General features: G+C 43.3%; 1 protein-coding gene across 8 annotated transcripts in view; it reads right to left on the reverse strand.

Moving 5' to 3' along the window:
• Positions 1-8,869: 8,869 nt before the first annotated feature.
• Positions 8,870-23,613, reverse strand: part of Dmtn (transmembrane and coiled-coil domain 2 protein Dmtn) — a 94,582-nt gene continuing 79,838 nt past the window's right edge. For all 8 annotated transcript variants that reach the window (XM_075690554.1, XM_075690553.1, XM_075690555.1 and 5 more), the window contains one exon: positions 8,870-11,150. In XM_075690554.1, the coding sequence (XP_075546669.1) occupies positions 11,030-11,150 (121 nt within the window). In that variant the 3' untranslated portion in view covers positions 8,870-11,029. The remainder of the gene's footprint in view (positions 11,151-23,613) is intronic.

Genomic DNA, 23,613 nt, shown 5'->3' on the forward strand with positions numbered 1-23,613 from the left:
GTATCTACCTCAGTATTCGTGCAGCACTGACTTACACCGCTAGTCAGATGTTCTCGTGCACAGCGCGCAAAATCGTGCGCTGCACGAAACGGGACAAACTCAACAGTTCGTGTGCGGCACTGTCAGCGGAAGTGCGCCGCGCAGCAAGAAAGCGAGGAGAAAAAAAAATGAAGGCGGGGCGCATCATGACGTATGCGTCACGCGATCCTCAAGCTCCGGTATGGGAGAACGCAGGGAAGGAATTTCGGAAGGCTAGACGGGGCAAGTGGAGAGAGTCACTCTAGGCAATGGCGCTCGCCTCCTGAAGTTATGGGTTCGCGGCACTGAAGTATTTATATCTCGGCTATTAATGAACGTAATCGAAAAGTTTTGCGGCAGAACGCTCCCTAGAGGACACGTAACAAATTACAGCGCATAGCCGAAATTTGCTATGTAGCCTGATGAGGGGCCTTTTAAGGGCCCCGTGTCGCAGGAAAAACGGCGTCGGCATCCCGCGTCGACCATCGCTTTGGCGAAAATCATTCCGAAACACGCAGGAACTCAGTGTAGCGCAAGGAAATTGCTGAACTGAATTTCTCAAACTAAAATACGCCAGAAAAATCGTAAAGTTCGACTTACACACAACGTACAGACATGTAAGCGTCGGATTATAATTTGAATATACGAGAAAATATAATTATGTTATGCGGAAACTCACAAACCTCTCACAAACTCACAAACCCCACCCAAGAAGATCACGTTCTCGTGACGCCCGCGGCAAAAAGGACGTTCAACGTCCGCCGCCAAGGTCTGTGAGTGGTGGCGCTGGCTAACACTTCCGGGGTTCTACTAGTACACATAAATCCCCGAGAAAGTGGATGGGGAAACGGCGCCGCGATAACTCAAATACGAATGACATAATTTCTCAGTTCGAAATTTAATACACTGTGTTAATGTTTAGTGCCCCTCCGGACGATCACGATGCAAACGTTTTAGAGAGTTTTGTATCTTTGGCTAACACTTCCGGGGTTCTACTAGGACACATAAATACCCAAGAAAGTGGATGGGGAAACGACGCCGCGGTAGCTCAAATACGAATGACATAATTTCTCAGTTCGAAACTTACTACACTGTGTTGTTTAGTGCCCCTTCAGACGATCACGATGCAAAAGTTTTAGACAGTTTTGTATCTCTTGTAAAACCGTTACAGTATGATGACTGTGCAGTCATCAGTGGTAGCCTAGCTTAAGATCCAAGAAATTGAACTAGCTATTGATCAGCTGCCTTTGTCAAAAACACCCGGCCCCGATGGACTTCCAAGTGAATTTTACAAAGTTTTCAAATCAATTATAAGTCCCATATTATTGGACATTTTTATTACAAATTTAGAAGTCGACGCCCTTCCGCAATTTTTTTTTTTTTTTGCAAAACCCACACAATTTTAATTCCCAAAAGTTCAGATACAGAGAAACTGCATTCTGTTGAAAGCTACCGACCAATCACATTGTCAAAGGTGGATTACAAAATTTTCGCAAAAGTTTTATCTAATAGATTGCAATTTGCGATGTCAATTCTAATTGGTTCCCATCAGACGTGTGGAATTAGGGACCGAATTAGGGTTGATAAATTCGAAGACACCTTTGAGTTTGTTGATAAAAATCGGCTTGATTTAATTTTCGGCGGGGACATCAATATTAATATGATGAAAAACGATTCCCAAACTTTACAATTAGATATTTTACTGAAAATGAATGGTTTAGCGAATGTATTAGACTTGCCCACTAGAGTTACTGAACATTCATCATCTTTAATTGGTATTTTTTTCACAAATATCATCCCTGAAAAAGTTAAGGCGGGTGTATTTGCCTATGACCTCAGTGACCACTTGCCTATATTTATTTGCGCCAAAGGGCACATTCGAGAGAAGGTAACGCAGCCAATGCACCAGATGCAAAAAATAACCCCGCGCAATTTGTCTATATTTCGGGAACAAATAGAAAATGCCTGTTGGGATGATGTATATAAATCCAACGAAGCAAATGGGGCCTATGAAAAATTTCTTCACATTGTCAAATCGATATATGAATCTAGCTTTCTCTCAGTGCGCGTTAAGCCAAGCAAAAAAAATTCGGAAACCATGGATTAACTCTGAGCTTCTCAGACGAATCGCGCATAAAAATGTTCTCTATGGCAAGTTTATTTCAACTAAAGATATCGAATTATTCCGCCAATTTAAAGTGTGCCGTAATCGCCTCGATAAAGATATAAAAAAGGCTAGGCGAGAATATTTTGCAAATTTCCTTGCGGCAGCTGCTGGATGCTCTGAGATTATGTGGAAAAGGCTCAGCTCTGTATTAAGGCATCATCCACCTATCAGTAAACTTCTTAAATTAGATATTAATGGTATAGAATTATCTGGGAAGGGGCTTGCAGATACATTTAATACATATTTCGCAAGTGCAGGTAATACGCCTATGCTACCAAATGATCTTAGTAATATTCCGGTTAATAGCAACACTATTTTCCTTAAACCTGTAGATGAAAACGAAGTAAGCCACATAATTAAAAATCTAAACAGCAGCAGTGCGAAAAATATTGACGGGTTACAGATAAAACCTTTAAAATATGTTGTCGATATTCTGGCTCCATGCATTGCATACATTTTCAACCTTTGTCTCAGTCAAGCTATTTTTCCCAGTAAAATGCAAGAAGCACGCATTAGTGTTCTATATAAAAAAGGTGACAAAAATGACATGAGCAACTATCGTACAATATCAATTCTCCCTATGTTCTCGAAGGTACTTGAAAAAATAATTTTAAATCGGCTTATGGATTTTGAGCAAAAACAAACTTCTAAATGAATGCCAATTTGGCTTTAGCAAAGGCCTCAGCACGGAGTGTGTCTTACTTGCTCAGAAAGAGTTAATTTCAAGGGCAATTGATGAGGGAGAACTAGTTCTGGGGTTGTTTGTAGATTTTACAAAAGCATTTCATTGTGTTAATCATTCACTTCTTATTAGGAAACTCCTACGTTATGGTTACCGCGGGAAGGCTGCATCCCTCACCACATGTTATCTAGAACACCGCAAGCAAAGGGTCGGTATTAATGATGAACTCTCTAGTCCACTGCCCGTTTCTTGTGGCGTGCCACAAGGCAGTATTTTGGGCCCTTTCCTCTTTAATTTATATATTAATGATATCATTAGTATCAGTATCAAGGCAAACTATATAATTTACGCCGATGATTCTAGCATATTCCTGATAAGAAAGTCGGCGGATGAATTAGTTGAGGAAGCAAACTTAATTCTTCAAAAATTGCATGAATGGACATGTAAAAATTGTCTTAAAATAAACACAAACAAAACAAAAGGAATAATTTTTCAAAGCAAAAATAAAAGCGTAATAATTATTACGCCTATATTGCTAAATTCAACGCCTATCGATATAGTTCCGTACTTTAAAACTTTAGGTGTAATCTTTAAAGAAAACTTATCTTGGGATATGCACGTAAATTTCTTGGCGACAAAATTATCTCAAATAATCGGGCTTGTTTACCGTAACCGTCATATACTGCCAACAAAAATAATGATGCTGATTTTCAACACACTGTTTCTTTCTAGTATAAACTACTGTCACTTAGTTTGGGCTACTACCACACAGGGAAATTTGGAAAAACTTTATGTACTGCAAAAAAAAAATTCCTCCGAGTCGTAGAAAATGTTCCAAAATATGTTCATACACGTGAATTTTTTATAAAATACAATGTAATGCCAGTTGCCAGTATGTACGATTATCGACTCTGTAGAGCGTACAAACAAGAAATAAAAAATGGAGCCAGCTTTCTAAGAACACTAGCGGATTTAAAAATCAACATTACAGCATATACGACAATGTCCAGAGAGTTTTTGGAAAGTAGAAACCGTCAGAACGACATACGGACAACAAACTATTCGTAACAACCTGCCAAGGTTACTGAATAAATTAAACAACGAAACCACTGGATTGGAAAATACCTCTTTTAAAGCTCTGTATAGTTATTTCTGCCTGCACTAGATTGTTTCCCTGGCGTTCGCAAATTTTTCCTTATCGAAAACAACTAGTCCCATTGTATACCTTATATTCTTGGTTTTTTCATTTGTTAAGTTTGTATGAGAAATGTCATTGTTGCAGCTTGTGTTATGATTATATCTTTCTCACCCTCGTGTTTTTTTTTTTTTTTTTTGAACAGTTGCGATATCGTTGTGCCTATCATTGTTTTTTATCCTTATCGGTTAGAGATGTTTTTTACTATGACCTGTTAGAGCACATGTTTTTTTTTTCTTCATTTGCTTCGCATGGTTCGCGATGCTAAATATTGTGTAAAGGGCATTTGTAAACAATGATGTACTACCTTTGTGCTCGCTAACGCCGCGCAAACGCTAATGCGGGGGCCTGCGGCTTCGTCAAGCTGTCCATGCGGCAGCTTTTTCTGCATGCCCCTCGCACCATGTACTGATGCAAATAAACATCATTGTCATCAATTCAAACCAGCATACATATCGCCCGTACACTTCATTACTGTTACGGTTCCACTGAGCAGCTTGCAATGCTCCAGGTAGACCTTGCTAAAGCTTTGATCGTGTCAGTCACTCCTATTTATTTTCTCTTCTGGAGCATGCCAATGTTGGCTCCATTGTGCTTAAAGGCGTTAGACTTTGCTACACCTGTTGTACTACTCGTTTAGTTATTAATGGCCGACTCTTCAAACCCGTTTCTATTTGCTCATCAGTAAAACAAGGATGCCCGATATCCCCACTACTATTCGCCCTTTACCTGAAACCGCTATGCTTACGCGTAATTCAGTCGAGTTACATCCATGGCTTCAATATACTGGCTAATGAAGTAATAGTCTTAGCTTATGCAGATGATCTAGCATTCTTCTGCACGGATAAGCCCAGTGTTGAAAAGGTAGTATCGACAATAGAAGAATTTGGCAGCGTATCAGGAGCACGAATGAACTCCTCAAAAAGTTTAGACTTATGGATTGGCTCATGGTGCTATACACCAGAACAGTTTGCAGGTGTTGAGTGGACTGACGTCCCGCCAAAGTATCTTGGCGTGCCGCTAGACACATAAATTAAGCGCACACTATTGGAAAGAACGGGTTTCGGCCCTACAAAGTTACGCCCAGACATTCGTCCCACAACAACTTCCTATTTTTGGGAAAGCCGAAGCCTGCAATAAGTACTTGGCAACAAAAATTTACTATGCATTGCAAGTTATTCATTGTACTAGGCTATACATCCAACGCTTTCACCGTATATTTGCAACCTTCGTATGGTCTTCAACTTTCGAGCCCATGAGGCGAGACAATATTTTTAGGCCTGTTAGTGAAGGTGGGCTGGGCTTAGTACATCTTTATGTGCGGCAAATAGCGTCTCGTTTCTTCTTTTTTCGTGATACTTCGCATCCTATAATTCGGTCATACATGCAAGTCGCACTTGTTAATGGGTTACCTGATTTAGTTGTTTCTTCGCGTTTATGCCTGTGGGGGTTCATGCAAAAAGTTTACATGGCGGTTCGTTTCCTGACAGTTCGGTTTTCCACTGAATACTTGCACTCAGTGTCGCGCAAAACTTTGCACAAAGATTTACTGTCCATGCTATTTCCGCCTCCATTTTACCGATCACTATACATTAAATGGCCAGGCCACGATGTGCTAAAGCGAGTTCGCAAAATGTATTTATCCCCTTGCTGCAAAACATTCTTTTATAAACTTCATAGTTAAACCATACCGGTAAAAATATGGCTACAAAAAAAAAAAAAAAAAACGGTATCTTTGTCTCTTCTGTTAACTGTCGCCTTTGTGATGTACCAAAGACAATTGAACATTGTTTCATTAGCTGCACCGACGCCATCCTATTCTGGGATGTCCTCCAACGGACTTCAAAGAAAGACTGAGATTAACGCTCATACTGTGCGATACCTGCTGCCAACCTCTGATAATAATGCACCTTTCGATACGTTTTTTCTCATGGGAATGCACAGTTAGTGGAAAGCGTGAATGATGGACTGAAACGCCGAAACGGTGGTACCTACAAGGGTACATTTTATCCAAATGATCCTACACCTAAAACATGTTTATGATGGACTTGGTATACAACCGGACTGGCACCCTATTTTGGTGAAGTGCTTATCCTTACCACCCTGTAAAGTGAAACTAGCGTTTCTACTCACAGTATGAACGCTGCCTTTTCTGTGTGTGACTTTCATTGTGCTCTCCATTCTCCGACTATGCAGAACTGATGACTGTCGGGTTGACTGCTACTATAATAAATACCACGAAAGAAAGAAAAAAAAAAAAGCCGCGGTGGCTCAATTGGTAGAGCATCGCACGCGAAATGCGAAAGCTGTGGGTTCGGTTCCCACCTGCGACAAGTTGTTCTTTCATCCACTTTAATTTCCATTAATTTATCGTTTCCTTACTTCACTTATTAAGCACAAGTAATTTACCCTTTGTTGTCCTTGGTGTCAGTGTTTGTTGGCTTCTTATGACTAATAAAAATCGGGCCCCTCGGTTAACCCCTTTTCTTCCCGTTTAACCCCTTTTCTAGTGTTTCTACCATTCACGGACAGGCCACAGCATCCGATATTTGCACGCGCGAATCTCAGAGGCTATGGAACGGCGCACTCTGTTCCTTGCAACACCTCAAGATGCAAGATGGCACTTGTCGAGGGAGGTGTTGTACCAGCTCCCACACAAGAGGCCGCGTTTCTACCAGAAAGCTCACTTTCGTGCATAGCGGTCGCCGCCAGTGTTTCCCTGCAAGCCTTACAGTTGCACAAGCTGCAGTTGCCGGGAAGTGTGAGAAGCAGACAGGGATCTTTGAATGTCATTGCGTGCCACTCTTAAAGGCAAAGCTTAGGCATCCTCCAAATCTTTTAAATGTTGTTGACGGTCTTTTGTCTACGTCATCCACAACGTTTTCACTGACATCTCATCAATTAGGTAATATTATAAATTCAGCTAATTAAACGTCTTCATGCACAATGAATGAAAGATAATCGCAGTGGCTATCATAAACAGCACCCATCAAGTTACAGTAAATGCTGTTCGTGTAGTGCTCTCAGGTAATTCTTAATTCTTGGTGACCTTCAGTCAAGATCACAGAATACCACAGAGTAAATGCGAAGTGACGTACTGGTCATTGCACATCTGCAAATATTTCACATCGCCTGCAGAGAAAAAGCTCAAAGGTGTTTTTGAAAACGGTAAAGGAATAAAAATGTTCACTGGCTTTCCAGTCTGTATCCCCAACCAATATTTTTAATAAGCTCGATTATTCAGGCTTATTCACGGTTCTGCCACAGGAACCATGAAACGAATGTAAAATGGCAACCAATGCTTTGTGCACCAAACGATGGTTTATAAAAATTTTTGGACTCGATCTGTGTAAGTTACGCCGTGAACATCGTTGCCAGAAACGCAATTTCGGAGGTTTGTGGTTTCGCCAAGCGTTTAATTACCATCATAATTTAGCGGCTAAGTTTGACTAAATATCAAACCGTACATCCTTGGCTTGTGTTCTACAGTGGCAAGAGCCCGATTTTGTGTGGTGTGGCCTGGGAGAAAATATAGCCTGCGTGCAAATTTGAGTGATGATTGCAGTTGCCATTGGATATTTGTGACCAAGAAGTTTCATGAAAGCAAGCAGGTCATTTGTTGGCATGCTGCAATAGATTCAGAACATCACATGCACGGCGTTTTCCCATTAATCAATGCAGATGTACCAGTAGGGTGCAAAATCGAATGCTAAAATCTTGAAAGAAACTGATGAGCTACACACTGAGCAGAATGTTTAACCTTATTCATTCATCGTGGCTTTCCTTCCCGCCTGCCCCATGAAATGAGTGCCAGTTCAAATCATCTTTAGGTGGTCCGCATATATGCAAATGCGTAACAGCTTTATAAACCATTCATAATGCATTGTATAGCACAAAACGGTTTTCATTTTCTTGTGGCCTAGTCGCAATTATGCCAAAAAATACGCCCACTCCGAAGACGCCAATGCTGAAATGCATGTCTATGGCTGCGTGGCTGCCATTGAACACGCACATCCTGCTAAATTTGGCAACTTCATCCGAAATTAGTGTTTTGGCCCAAGTTGGCGCAGCTCGATAGTTTGGTGCAAGATGGCACAATTGGCCCAGCATTTCCATCCCTGTATTAATGCGTCTATGGGTGCGTGACATCACTCTTGTTTGATTAGTAAGTGAATGTTTATTGGAATATTTATTACTGATTAAATTATGAGCCTTCGTGTAATAGTCTAATACTCTACTGTCACAGTCAATGTTTTGCCTTTTAGGCCAAACAGTGATTTCTTTTTCCCCACATGAGGCATGACATTCGAGCCCGTGCCCAAAAAGAGTTCAACTTGTAACAGCCCTTCACCTTGTAACATTACTCTCGGCTAGGTTATCGACCGTGGAGTGTACACAAACAACTGCATGTAGTACAACCATTTGGCAACAGGTGCCTGTGGTGTAGTTTCCATTTAGTGCCTCAGTCTTCCCTTATGGCAGCGGCAGAATTTCATTACACTGAAATTGTTGATAAACACACTTTGTTAAATTGAGGCTAAATATACACGGTGTTCTATGGACCCCAAGTAACGCCCTTTTATTAATGATTTTAGCCCTTTTATTAATGATTGTAGTAATGACCTGCACTTTTGAAGTGCCTCATATGAGACGTACTTTCTATGTGAAGATGATAACCGTGTGGATGCGTACAGTGCAGAAGCATACGCCCAGAGATGAGATGAGGACTTCTTTGCTTCATAAGACTGTCAGCCACACAACCTAAAGCAAAATTACATGCACTTGTCCGAATACAAGTGAAAAAAAATCAAGTACACTTTCCTTTTTATTCAACCTTTGAAACACCTACTCAAGTGTTTGTGATTCATTAAACAATATTGCCAATGATATAATTTAGACACATCACATACTCAATATCTACATTCCCTGTGACAGCACCAACAAAAAAGACATCCGCCAATAACTTAATTTTCGATTTGACAGCATTTTAAATCATCAAAGACTAAGGTATAATAAACAGCCTAGGTCACTTCAGCATAACAATATCACTGTGACGCTGTTAAAAAGTGTTCACTTCATACAATCTCATTTTCCTCTTTGACAAGAGCGCGATACTTTGGTACTGCAGCAAAGCCAATATAGACATATCTATAAACTGCGAAACCACTTCAAAATGCACAAGCTCTCCACTAGTAGTACATTCTGCTTTGCGCAAGTGACAACTCTGCCGTGTAAAACATGCAGATCTAAGTGGAATTAAAATGCTTTTGTTTTGCTCACATGCAAATGACAAAGTAAAAATGCGGCAGCCATCAGGCCTTGCTTTTCAACTACATCTAAAAAAAAAACCGATGAAATGGATGCTGTCTCAAGACAGCAGCATACAGAATTTCCATGTTTCCAGGCATAAATCAAAGCAAGAGTCATGACAGACACCAACCTACGTGGTACGATCACCAGTCTGATCTGGAATGCATCGAATCCATTTGCCTACAATACAGGCCTCGCTGCAATGAAGACCAAGTGCAAGAAAAAGAACAAACAATGTGATTGCAGAGCAACACAGTCGTCACTATAACATGATGCCCTATAAAGCACGTTAATAATGGGCCAAGCATCCAAATGCGAAACACTTGCCCGGCCTATTGAGGACGAGGGAAAAACAAGAGGAAAGCAGCATCGTGGAAGAACTGCTTACACAATTGTCCCGAGGAAATTAGGCAACAGGCAGTTTGTGTTGAGTTTTCCAACGGGCCTGTTGGCGAGGTAAAATGTCATGCCTCAAACGGCAGGGCTCACGCAGTTGATGCCACAACTCCCAAAATCCCTTTGCTCACTTATCACAGAATATTTAAAAGAATGACTTACACATCGTACACACATGTACACCAGTCTACATGTAGTGTGTATACAACACGCTTACCGCCTTAAAAGCTTGACGTGACCAGCAATCCTACTTTGTCACACAAAGTTCAGGAAGCCGGTGCAGTAGCAGCTGCTATGAAGTCACTCGCATGATATGCTTTGGAATGTTTCGAAGTGCGACAGCTCTCAAAGTGCTTCATTTAGTAAGACATCATTAGGCCCAAGATCCAAGTTCTCGCGATGAAGCTGGCTTGAATGCACGGGCGGTGGCACGGCAGAGTAAAGATTTTTATGCAGTGAAAAGGATGGAAACAAAAGTTCGTCAGCTGCACAAACCTGTCTCAGAGTAGCATTTTCACTGCACAAAACAAAATGTGGGGGAAAGCTGAGAGAGAGAGAGAGAATCGGTACTCTTGCTGCTCCTAACCAAAAAGCAAGCAAAATTACTACTGCACACGCAGATCACTCCCGCTCATAAAAGCAGCTGTTAAACTAAAACAAAACAAAATTATTTCGGGTGTGCAGAGTTGCTAACAACAAACAAATGCTTCTCTCCACGGTGACAACTAGTAAGGCACCAACCAACCTATCTGTTAAATGGTGGGGTGCAGCTGCGCTCACGGAAGGAAGGGGGCTGCTGTGTCGGCACCGCGCAGAAGGCAGCAGCACGAGCACTGTGCAGTGGTAGCCATTCCAAACGATGTCATGCGAGTTGATTCTGCAGCAATGCATGCTTCAAAGGACAGACAACACGCAACAGGGTGAACAGAGAACAGTCCGAAACGACACAACTATGCACGACTCACTCCCGCAGGGAGTTCAGAAAGAAAGGGCACAGCAGTGCCCAGCTTTTGTCCGACAGGCGATGACGTCTGCTCCTCTCCGGTTTGGGCTAGTCTCGGCATGCGGGCCATTTTTGCTTGGTGTCAAATGCAACGCCGACGGCGCGGCTCAGCGTGACTCAAGGTGGGGATTCCGAGCCGGTGCCCGTCGCAAACGTTGCTTCAGCCGGAACTTGAGGCACAAGCGGGCCACGCGGAGGCCGGCCTGGACGCAAGTGCGGCTGGCTGGTCAGCAATGGACAGCGATTCCCTGCGTTTGCTCATTTCCATCGCTCGAGCGCTTCGTTCAGTTGTAGTCGAAACCAGGCCGACAGCTCCTGCCACTGCTTGGCTGCAGAGACGATGGCCAGGATCAGAAGAGCGGTGGTGATAATTCGTAACCTGCATCCAAGAGCAAAAAGATGGAAAGAACATCAAATATGCATCTTGAGGAGATACGGAACAAGCACACACCACACACAACAGAGTGTTGGTAGTTGGAGTACGGTAATGTCATGGGTGCTACGAAAGAGAGCACGAGCACACACAGCAGATGGCATGGTCTAGAAAGCAAATTAAGTTTTAGGAGAATGGCAAACTTGCAAGCTGTTCCCAGCTACTGTTCAACATGACAAGTAAAAGAAGATAAAAGAAAGGCACAAAGAAAGACACAAGCATGGAAAGTTATACACTAGTCTTGCCTTGTCATAAAACATGTAGTATTAGTCCCATTGTCCAGTGCTTTTCTTTCAGTACGTTTTGTACTGTCATAATTCTAAAAAAAAAAAAATACTTTTAAAACATTGAAGCAGTTGATAAGCAAAGCTTATCATCCTGCACTTGCAACTGCAGCTTACACAACACCTTTTAATTACACAATGTGGTGCTCAGGTTAAGAAAAAGATTTGTTTTTATATTGTTTCCATGTACTGGAAACTTCTCCGAGTACCTGTACATTCTGCTACAGGTATATTGGTTGTACAGGGACAACTAGTGGTGCCTTCATAGGAAATGTTGTACATCTTTGGATTACCACTGTGAAACAGTATGCGAAAGAAGGTTTAGTAACAGACTTTTCTATTTGCTGAACAGACCACAGGCTTAAAAAATGGCGGATTGTCATTAATTCACCTAAATCAAGTAGTCAAACGTAATTGTGATCAGCTGCTCCTTCTAGAAGTGACATCCAACTTGCACAATTCAATGCCATTAGCAACATATGTGACGCAAAACTGCCAGGACTATGCAGTTAAAGGCCAACTGCAACAAACTTTCACTGTAGCCAAACTGGTCATAAAGGCGTAATGTAGCATATACCATTATGGAAGCAAACTGATAATGTTGCAGGGCTGGTAGCTGTCAAATCTTGTTTATTAACTGCAGGCAAAGGGGACACTTGATGTTTAGTGGATGTGATGTAGACCTCAGAAGATGGTCTCCGAGATTCTCGGCACGGCACCGGTGCTGCCCAGTCCAGAAGGTTATGCCTAGGCACCACGTTGGTTGACAATTTTCCGAGATTTGAATCATTTCTCTGGAACAGTAATGGTAACAGGGAGTTTCTCTTTTCTTCTTAAAGTGATTGCTTTCTTTTGCTCTTCACCCCACATTGCAGTTTACATGTTTCTGGCCATTTAATGTGACCATGAGGGTTATCTTGACACGTGCCTATACATACATACATACATACATACATACATACATACATACATACATACATACATACATACATACATGCATGCATGCATGCATGCATGCATGCATATGTACACACACACACACACACACACACACACACACACACACACACACACACACACACACACACACACACACACACACACACACACACACACACACACACACACACACACATGCACACACACATACATACATACATACATAGGCAGGAAAGAGACAGCGAACCTTATGGAAGACATATTTACTTAATTTTTTCGGCTGGTGGACCAGCCTTCATCAGAGTACGTCAAAGTTGTACATTGTACTCTGATGAAGGCTGGTCCACCAGCCAAAAACACTAAGTAAATACATCTTGCAAAAGATTCGTCATCTCTTTCCTGCATATGTTATGTTGGGTCCTGCGTGCTGAACTTTGAAGAAACTCCCTGTGTATATATATACCTATATATAGAAAACCAAGAAAGACACCAAGGACAACATAGGGAAAATTACTTGCACTTAATAACTGAATTAAAGAAATGATAAATTAATGGCAACGAAAGTGGATGAAAAAATTTGGAGGACACTTAACTTCGCCTTTAAGAGGGGAACGCCATAGCGTTCAAAGACCCCTCCCTTACTGCTTTTCATGCTTCCCGGAAACTGCAGCTTATGTAACCGTAACATTTACCGGGAAGCGCTGGCTGCGAACGTTATGCACGAAGGCGAGCTTTCTGGTAGAAATGCAGCCTCTTGAGTGGGTCAATCTTTTGTTACTGTTTCGCACTTCTAATATTTAAGTCTGAGACGAGCTAACATAAAGGACAAGCAGTGTTGGTGTCTTTTTCCATTACATTTGTTTGTGGACTGCCTTTCCCAAAATTCCGAGGAATAACTTTGTAAAGAACGAGAGACAAGGTATGAGCAACTTTGGTGGTAGAGAAGTGGTTGGGCATGTATAGTTCGGAATTTGGGTCGAAATTCTTTTTGCCGAAGCGATGTCCAACGGCGACGCGGGACTCCGACACCGGATTTTATGCGACACAGGCTCCTTAACGCTATTGCATTAAAAACAACTTTCCGCAAGTGGGGAACGATGCCACGTCTAAGGAAGTGGGGTCGTTGCAATCACTTAAATATATGTTGATTGTTTCAACAGAGTAAAACTTCATTTGGGCCTAGTTGGTACATAATTCTGAACTTAACGTTACAGCGCAAACACCTAAGAAGAACCACAAAAGGAAGACACGACACACACTGGCGCTGACTAACAACTTCTTTATTTCTTTCTTCGTCGATGCATATATATACCTAGGCCACACAACTGCGCAGGTGCAGAGAATACATTACTGACATCTGCCAATTTATCGCATACGCACATGTAGGAATTCAAATTCTGATTGATGCAGGGACAAAGATGTGCCACTGATGCAATTATTGCCTTATCTTTTTATGTGGTAGGCCTCTAAGGCAAGCCGCGCATGCTCATTCTTGCTTTTGCCAAGAATCGACATCCGATCAAGTCGCGCCTCACAATTGTTGCAAGGGTTTATATGCGCAACAAGGTGCACTCCTCTATCTACATTTTTGTTTACTTTTTGCGCAAGCTCCCCGAGTCGCTCATTGACGCAACGTCCTGTCTTGCCAACGTATGTCTTACCACACGAGAGTGTAATGCCATAAACCACGCCGAATTTGGCATCCTCCTCTGCTCTCGACGCAGGTGCGGGAGCATAGCTTTGAAAGCTTGTTTGGCGCAGAAATTACCAAAGGATCATATTGGGTCATGTGTTGCTCCTGTTCTTGTGGATATTTATTTGTCTAGTGTGGATCATTCTTTAGACCATGCTTTTATTTAGCGGAAGGTTTTAAAAGTTTTTAGATATGTCGATGATTTTTTGGTATTTTTATCGCTTGACTCGTCCTACCAGGATACGATCAATAAGGTTTTAGAGGAATTTAAGGCACATGGACAAGGTCTTCTGTTTACCCACGAGAGTCCACAAAACAATGTATTGCAGTTCTTGGAACTGAAGCTTGAATTCTGTGAACTCCATGTGTGTTGGCCATATCAACCCCGTGCGAAAAAGGAACTTTTGTCCTTTAGGTCTGTGCACTCGAAGATTGTGAAAAGAGGCATTGCGTCGTCATGTATGGAATTGGTTCTTAAGAGTACGTGTGTGCACAAGATGCAAGAAAGTTTTGATAATCAGATCAGCCGACTTTTGGTAGCTGGGTTCCCTATGTCGCTTTTGACTGCCGTGGTTGAAGCTCTGATTCAGAGAAGAAAAACCACAAAAAGGCCTGCCGCTGAACGTGAAACGCGAAGGCCTGTGGTGGTCCCACATGTGCATAAGGTGACCCATCAACTCAAGAAGGTTGCTTGCAGGCATGGTGTTCCTTTCAAGCTTTCAAAGCTATGCTCCCGCACCTGCAGAGAGAGCAGAGGAGGATGCCAAATTCGGCATGGTGCCTCATATTTCGGCATGGTGCCACGCTGTCGGCATGGTTTATGGCATTCCACTCTCGTGTGGTAAGACATACGTTGGCCAGACAGGGAGTTGCGTCAATGAGCAACTCAGGGAACATGCGCAAAAAGTAAACAACAATGTAGATAGAGGAGCGCACCTTGTTGCGCATATAAACCCTTGCAACAATTGTGAGGCGTGACTTGATCAGACGTCGATTCTTGGCAAAAGCAAGAATGAGCATGCGCGGTTTGCCTTAGAGGCCTACCACATAAAAAGATAAGGCAATAATTGCATCAGTGACACATCTTTGTCCCTGCACCCTTCAGAAGTTGAATTCCTACATTTGCGTATGCGATAAGTTGGCATATGTCAGCAATGTATTCTCTGCGCCTGCGCAGTTGTGTGGCCTAGGTATATATATGCATCGACAACGAAGAAATAAAGAAGTTGTTAGTCAGCGCCAGTGTGTGTTGTGTCTTCCTTTTGTGGTTCGTCTTAGGTGTTTGCGCTGTAACGTTAAGTCAAGAGTTTCAACAGAGATTTGGTTGAGAGCGTTCATGCTGTCTTCTAGTCTTCGTCTGTGTCCTTTCATGCTATAAACCAATAATAAAGAACGCTTCCTGAGGAAGGGTGCTAGAGATATGCTAACATATACGTGTATGTATATTATGAAAAAGAAGTCTGACATGGCTGTGGATGACACAAATGACGCTGATTGGAAGACGCAACAGTGTAGGCTTAGCCAGTTGTACCAGAAACTTCTATTTCGAATTCCGAGCCCCACTTGCATAGAGCTGGCAATCCGGCTTCAAAGCTGTACACTGTGCACTTCTTAACTATATACATGTGAGTGTGTGTGTGTGTGCGTGCACGTGCATGTGTGTGTGTTGTTACATTGCAAAAGTGACATACAAGGATGTATTTACAATATTTACAAGAGAGAAAATGATGCATAAAAAAGATGGCTGTCGAGATTGATTCCACCTCTACATGTCAAATTGTAATCTTCTGACTGGCGCTACCTGTTTGCGCTGTAACATAACCCCCACCTGTAAAGGTGCCATCTCAGTGCTAACTATAAGGGAGGTGAATTCGTCCTAAAGTAAGGCTTCAGCCATGACACATGCATAGCGCACGTGGGGACACCCGAGTCTAGTGGAGCAATCTCATAGCTGACATTGCCAAGCTGATGCAACATCATGTAGGGCCCTGTGTAGTGCGGTAGCAGCTTTTCAGACCAGTCGATTTGGTGGCATGGTGTTCACAGGAGGACAACGGAGCCAGGAGGAAATCGAACGCCCCGATGTTGGCTGTCGTACCGAATCTTCTGCGTGGCTTGAGACTCAGTGGGCCGGGAGTCAGTAATCTGGTGTGCCGTGTGAGCCTTGGTGAAGACGTTTTGAGCGTATTCAGTCGGAGTGTTTGTCGAGGAAAGAAGCAGTGTGTCAAAGGGCAAAGAAGGGTGGCGGCTGAACAGAAGGTAAAAGGGTGAAAAGCCAGGGGTCTCATGATGGGATGAATTATAGGTGAAGGTCACGAAGGGCAACATGTCGTCCCAATCACTGTGGTCTTCCGAAATGCACATAGACAGCATTTCTGTCAACGTGCGATTGAGCCACACCATGAGTCCGTCTGTCTGCGGGTTGTAGGTGGTGGAAAGCTTGTTTTCGGCAGAACAGGAGCGAAGTACCTAGGTCTTCAACTTTTCGAGACAAGAAGGTGCGGCCGCAATCAGTGAGGAACTGCCGGGGTGCGCCGTGATGGAGGATGGCGTCATGTAAAAGGGAACCTGCCACCTCAGTTGCATAGCTTGAGCTCAAAGCTCGCATGTGATTGCGTACCGGATCGCGTAATCAGTCACAATGATGACCTACTTATTGCCAGATTTTGAAAGATTATTGCCAGATTTCGACAGATTATTGCCAAATTTTATTGTCAGGCTTCGGTTTGAGCAAGGCCCCATATGAAAGCAACGTCCCTCTTAAGTAAGTCGGTGAGTGGGTGAGTGGTTTCGGCGAAATTCTTGATAAAACGTCGGAAATAAGAGCATAGCCCAACAAAGCTTCCAACGTCTGCGGTGGAAGATGGAGCCGGAAAATTCTGGACAGCGCGAGTCTTGTTCTGGCTGGCATTTCAGAAAGTAGCAAGAATAGCCTATAGAGGCGTTAGGTGACTCGTGAAAGTTGGTGAAAGGACTATGACATCGTCTAGATTGCCTGAAGTCTGATTGCTGTAACAGTGAGCATGGTACAGGGAACGGCCAAGTTTCTTTCAAGCAGTATGTCAGTGGTGGGAGATAGTACATACACACCGTCAAGAACAGATGGGAACGACAGTGTAGCCAGGGGGAGGGGGGGAGCCTATGGGGCTTCGGCACACCTACGCCCCCGCCCCACCCCCCGCGGAATTTTTCGTCCTGTCATGCACCTCCGATCAAAACAACTCCCGTTGCCGGAAATTCTTCTGGATTTTGTCTAGAATGTATTTTTCACACTTGAAAAGACATTTTGGCGTGAAAATTGTGAACTTGGGCTGGATTTCGTGGCAACGCCCATGCACCTGGAGTCATAATGCAAAGAGCCCCATCCGAGCACAAAATTTCAAGGGCGTCTTGATGGTGAGTGGGCTTGTTGCAGCATCTCGCGGAGGCCACAGAATCTATCGAGCGCATGGATTTCAATTCCAAAACATTATAGTTATAAAAATCAGATACCCTTTTGATGCGAAAGCTTCATTGACATTTCCAAAGTCGTGCTTTAGATTTTGAATTCCGGATCTTTGTGGGTTTAATGTTCTTATAAACATTTGACGCCAAAGATGCATTGACTTTTCTAAAGTCATACATCGGACCACACAACGAGACAAGCCAAATCAACACACTATCAGACAAGTTGACAAAGCACGCAACGAGGTCCGGTGAGACGAAGCGTTGTGATGGTTCATTCGTGCTGTCATGTCACCGGCTCCAAAGCAACCATGGCAAGACACTGAAGCCAGCAAAGGTAACTACGTTCTTATTAATTTTTTCTATGACTTTTATTCGCGAGGGCACATTCAGCCTCTTCAATTTTCTTGTTCTCGCTACCGTCAGGCTGGCAGAGCCAGCCAGAGGTGATGCGTTTTTCTTGTGTTGCCTTGACAACCGCGTGGCACACTTCGGTGCGCGTTCGTTTTTCTCTGGCCGAGTGGACTTTGGCCTCAGTGAGCTTTGGACGCTTTCTGGCTAGTAGACGACAAAAAAAAGCAATGGTCGTTCGCCGCCACCCCTGTGGGGACTCGACGGATTGCAAAGAGTTCACTTGAGGGCATCACCTTCATTTCAACGTTATCGCAACCTCTCCGGAAAGTCTTTTATCTCACCAGTGTAGGATAATGAGCAGCATGCATATGGTTCTCTGTGGACCAAGCGCCTCATGTTTTCTTCGATATTCCTTCGGTAGCCACATTAGACATCCAAAGTAGGCATTCAATTGTGGCCAACACACTTTCCTTTGCGTTTTTTTCATTTTGGTGCCCCCACCCCACAAGAGAAAAGAAAAGACATTGTTGCGGGACAGTGAATTGTCGCATGATGAAAGTTCGATTTTGTTACTTCATCTTTTGCAGAAAGTAATGGGCCACGGGTCTCTTCAGTTGCCAGATACTCTTACTATATGATTGCAATAGCAATTATATGAACACTCAAGGCACATTCCTGTCGTCGTCGCCCTCATGTTGCGTGTGAAGTCCAAGGGCGATAACATCCTCACCACGCGCTGCATGCTGCATGTGCGAGTGAAAGTGTAAGTGGGGGGTGCCGACGACGATGGTTCAGTCTTGTGTGTGCAACGGCGAAAGGCGGGGAGGAAGCGCGCCACCTTCAGTCGCGCGGGATGCATCGGGGGGAGATAAAGGAGGGGGGCGGGCCTTAAGATTCCGTGATCTGTGATTGCACAGCATGTTTATTTGCCTTGTTTGACGCATTACACAGGGTGTTTCAGCTAACTTTAGCCAGAGTTTAAAAATATGCCGATGCACTCTAAGACGACGCTACCAAATGCAGGTTGCTCACTTTTGTATGCAGTGTGTCACACTATTTTTTAAATTTTGTTTAATTAGATAATTAGCCAATATTAATTGATCAACTTCTGAAGCAACATAGCTAGGAAAAAATTCCAATTAGGAAGTTACAGAGCGCTTTGCGAAACATCCGAATAAACAGTTTCTGTCTTTCCATCGGTTAAGTATTAGTGTTTTTCAGCTTACTGCGGATACCTGTGAAAAAAAAAAAGTGATGTGCCTGCTTGCACATCGTGATTGCACTGCTCCCAAGCGTTCTGGACACTAGCAGCCATAGGGGCGCTGCCACTCAAAAAGCGACAGGGCATGACACAAGCGTTGGCTGTTCGATTTAAGCTAGCAACCGTTATCACTTGTGCTGCTCAAAGCGACTGATGGACAGTTCTAGACAGGGATAAACAGACTATCCTGCATGGACTGTTGAAACGCGGGCAATTTCGTGATGCCTTTTTCCAACGAGGAAAAAGCAGACACGATCCTTGCCCTAGGAGCTGCAGGCGGATAGAGACTGCAGGCTGCAGGAATACTTTGAAGCTGGCACCCAGGTACGTGACCGAGCCCGATGACAATATTCAACACCTACGAGTCGCTGAAACAAACCGATAGCTTCACAAGAAAGAAGCAGAGAGCTTCAGTCATAAATAATGAGGTTTGCTCCAATATTTTGTCTTTCACGGCGGCTAATCTACACACTAGCTTAGCGCAGCGTGAGCACACAGCTTGGTGTGCCCAACTCAACCGTCTGGAGGATTTTGAAAACAGCTGGACTGCACCCCTATCATCTGCAGTTGCATCAATGCCTGGAGTCAAGCGATCTCCAAAAGAGACTCGACATTGCGAATTGGATTTTGATTTAGGAGGAGCAGGATTCTGACATTCTCACCAAGGTTCTGTGGACTGATGAGGCAAACTTTTCCCGAAATTGCCAAGTAAATATTCACAATGCACACTATTGAAGTGAGCAAAATCCCCACTGGCTAGGAAGATCCTGCTACCAACATCAGTGGTTGTGTAATGTTTGGTGCGGAATATATGGCAGCACAGTCACTGGCCCAGTATTTAACAACACTCTGACAGGCAAGAGGCATGACAGTTCCTCAAAGGCCTGGATGAAGACTTCTGCTGCAACATGCTGCTAGCCTGTCTTGATGCAATGTCGTATCAGCACAACGGGGCCCCAGCCCACAGCTACAGTCAAGCATGAGCATGGCTTGATGTTACCTTCCCAGGGCAATGGAATAGGGAGAAACGGGCCTGTCCTGTGGCCAACAAAGTCGCCCGACCTCTACCCTCTTGACTTTTTCTTGTGGGGCTATATTAAAGGTCACGCATACATTACAGAAACGAAAATGCCAGAAGCCTTACAAGAGAAGATAACTGAAGTCTGCCACAACATTTCACTGACAGTGCTGAAGGCAGTGACAGCAAGCCTTCTCAGAAGATCCCAGCACTGTATTGCTGCAGAAGGTTACCTCTTCGAGCCCTTGCTGCGAAAGCGCATGAAAAATAAACGTAAATTCAGTGAAAGACTGCGTCTGGCCATTTAGAATACTCTTTTTCTACCATTTTCAGCCTTCTGAAAACTGAGTTTTTTTATTTAGGGAAGTTCAATTTGCTTACAGCTATCATGAAATGACCGACCTGTTGCTTCCGGCAACACAAGCGATAACGGCTGTGTCTGCTTATCACTACAATGAACTTTTGCGAGGGGAGCACATCGCTGGCATAAATAACACAGCCAACCCCTTCATCGCTGCCGTCGCCTTTTAAGCGGCAGCGTGCCTATGGCTGTTTGTGCGCAGAACAATTGGGAGCAGTGCAATCATGACGAGCAAGCGGGCATGTCCCCTGGTGTTTTGTATTTCACAGGCATCATCAGTAAGCTGAAATATATGAATACTTAAGAGATAGAAAGACAGAAACTGCTTGTTCGGACGTTTTGCAAACCACTCTGCAACTTTCTAAACGGAATTTTTTTCCTAGCTTGCTTACTTCAGAAGTTGATTACTTAATCTTGACTAAAAATCTAATTAAGCAAAATACAAAAAATAGCATGACACACTACATACAAAAGTGAGCAACATGCATTCGGTCGTGTCATCTTAGAGTGCATCAGGATATTTTTAACCTCTGGCTAAAGTTAGCTGAAACACCCTATATACAGTGACTTTTGGTTAGATACGTAGATTTACTGGAGACTTATACACATATTTAAAGATTTTGTTGCGAGGTTTTGTGGATACATGCAGTAAACTTTGTTTGCAGTGACACTCTTTTGCTCTTTATCAAGCTTTATCTTTGCATTTGTGTATTCCATTGTATCTTAGCATTTCTAATGTATATTTTTCAGAACTCCTGCTTTTAATATGTGATCTCTGTTGAGATTATAATTTAGGTGCCATTACAATACATAACCAGTGACAGCTGCTCCTGCGCAATATATTGGAAAGAAAGACAGCATCATTGAGATTTTTCCCTGGCCGTTGCATATGTACAAAAATGCAGACAAGGTTCTTGAATGACAAGTTTAACTAAGATATTTGTCCCCAACTTGTTCATTTCACGGCCTTTACATTTATCACATTGTCGGCATGCACTGCTTTGCTTGTTTCGAACTGATATAGTTCTAAAGTTGGTGTGATATTTTCTTTGCTTATTAAATAGACAAAAACATGGAAGCATTGATATCACTTATTTCTGGCACAGCTTTTAGGACATATGAATATGTTATTTTATGAAGAAATACATACTTTACTTATCTTGACAGTGTGTAGCGTCCAAGAATTCGTTTGCAGCGTTTGCAGTTATCATTAATGTATTTGATTCCTCGACAAATTCTGTAAGGAGGAGGCCGAGCTTCAATGTCTTGACCAGTCAATAGACCTGGAGCATGAGACAGTTGTGACATGGCAACGGCACATACAGAATGAACTTCAAGTTTAGTGAGTTCTTCACAGACTATTGCCTGCACAAATGGTGCTGTAGGCAAGTTGTTCGGCTCACTGGTGCAGGACCAAAAGGCTGCAGGTGCCATGGCTTCAAGTTCTCGTCGCAGTATCCGCGTGGAGTCACATCTGATGACGATGGTCGCTGCACTCCTAGCCTGCCATCACAAAAGAATGTCGCAGCTGTGTTCGGCAAACATGCGAACGGCACTGCAATGTGGCAGCACTCGGCCTGCTCAAAGCGTTGTCACTATTTTATGATGTCCAGTACTGTTTCACAATTTTTCCAAATGAGCAGGTTGAAAGCCTAGTCAGCGATCCCCTTCAGTAGATGCCAAACTTTGTCCAACTCAGCCATATTGCTCTCTCAGCCTTACGGCATGTAGCCAGCCCTTCCTGGATGCAAGAGACGTATGATTCTGTGGACGTCTGGGTGCGGGTCACTAGTTCTTTCTTAGCAGCACTCTACTCCCCAGCGGGACAACCAAACAAGTCCCTCAGGTTCTGTTTGCACGTGTCCCAGTCGTTAAGCTCCTTGTTGTGTTGTCACACCACACCTTTGCCGTGCCTCACAGGTAGAAGACCAAGTTAGCCAACATAATCGTCGGATCCTATTTGTTGTGGGCACTTACACACTCATATGTGGCAATCCAGTATTCTACGTCGAGGTGGTCAGTGCCGCAGAATGTTCCTGGATCCCATGGCTGTTTGTACCAATGGCTGAGCCAGCACAACCGTCGGGGTTGTAGGCATTGATGCTGGCCGTGCCATGTCAGGTGCTGCTTCGTCTGTCATGTCCAGTCTGAGGTGACAACCACTGTGGAGCTCCATTGTTGTTTCTCGTGGGTACCCCACACCTCTCACCAATTTGTTTCATTGCAGAAGTCCCATATAAGGATGTATTTACAATATTTACAAGAAAGACAACAATGTATAAACAAGATGGCTGTCGAGACTGATTCCACCTCCCCATGTCAAATCATCTTCTGACTGGTGCTACCCCTAGTTGCGCCTAACAATATATATATATATATATATATATATATATATATATATAACAAGGACAGAGCGGCACGTGCCTCAATATCAGATTAAAAGAACATAAACAATCACTTAACAACCCTAATGCTTCACATCTAACGTCACATTGTTTTAACTGCGGTTGTAAACTGTTTGAGGACACAAAAGTACTTTCAAGAAACAAATGCTAAACTACACGTTAAATAATTGAGGCATTTCACATTAAAAGATTAGGAGAGACTTGTGTTAGCCAATTAGTACATGACCGGGGTGCTTGGAGAAGTATGGAAGAGGCCTTTGCCCTGCAGTGGGCGTAACCAGGCTGATGACGATGATGATGTGTTAGCCAGATATCAATATCACTGTTAGAAAGTGAACTTCAATATCTTTTTAGCACGTGCGTCAATCTCAAGTAGTGCCTTTTCTTGTTTGGTTTTTATGGCTTCCCTACTTTCTGATATGATTATCTGTTAACTGATAGTCTTTAGAAGATGTCATGCTTGTTTGCTATGTTTTTTGCAATCACCTATATATGTGTTGATCGTTACAATAAAGATTTAGCCGAGGGTTAGCGCTTGTCCTCTCTTCTTCTATTTTTTGTCTGTTTCCCTTTGTGCTACAAACCAAGCATATGCTACCGTACCAACTCGCCCAACTGTCCATCCTTCCACAGCACTCTTTATGTCGTGC

The sequence above is a fragment of the Dermacentor variabilis genome, chromosome 4 (genome assembly GCF_050947875.1).
Source record: "Dermacentor variabilis isolate Ectoservices chromosome 4, ASM5094787v1, whole genome shotgun sequence".
Classification (NCBI taxonomy): domain Eukaryota; kingdom Metazoa; phylum Arthropoda; class Arachnida; order Ixodida; family Ixodidae; genus Dermacentor; species Dermacentor variabilis.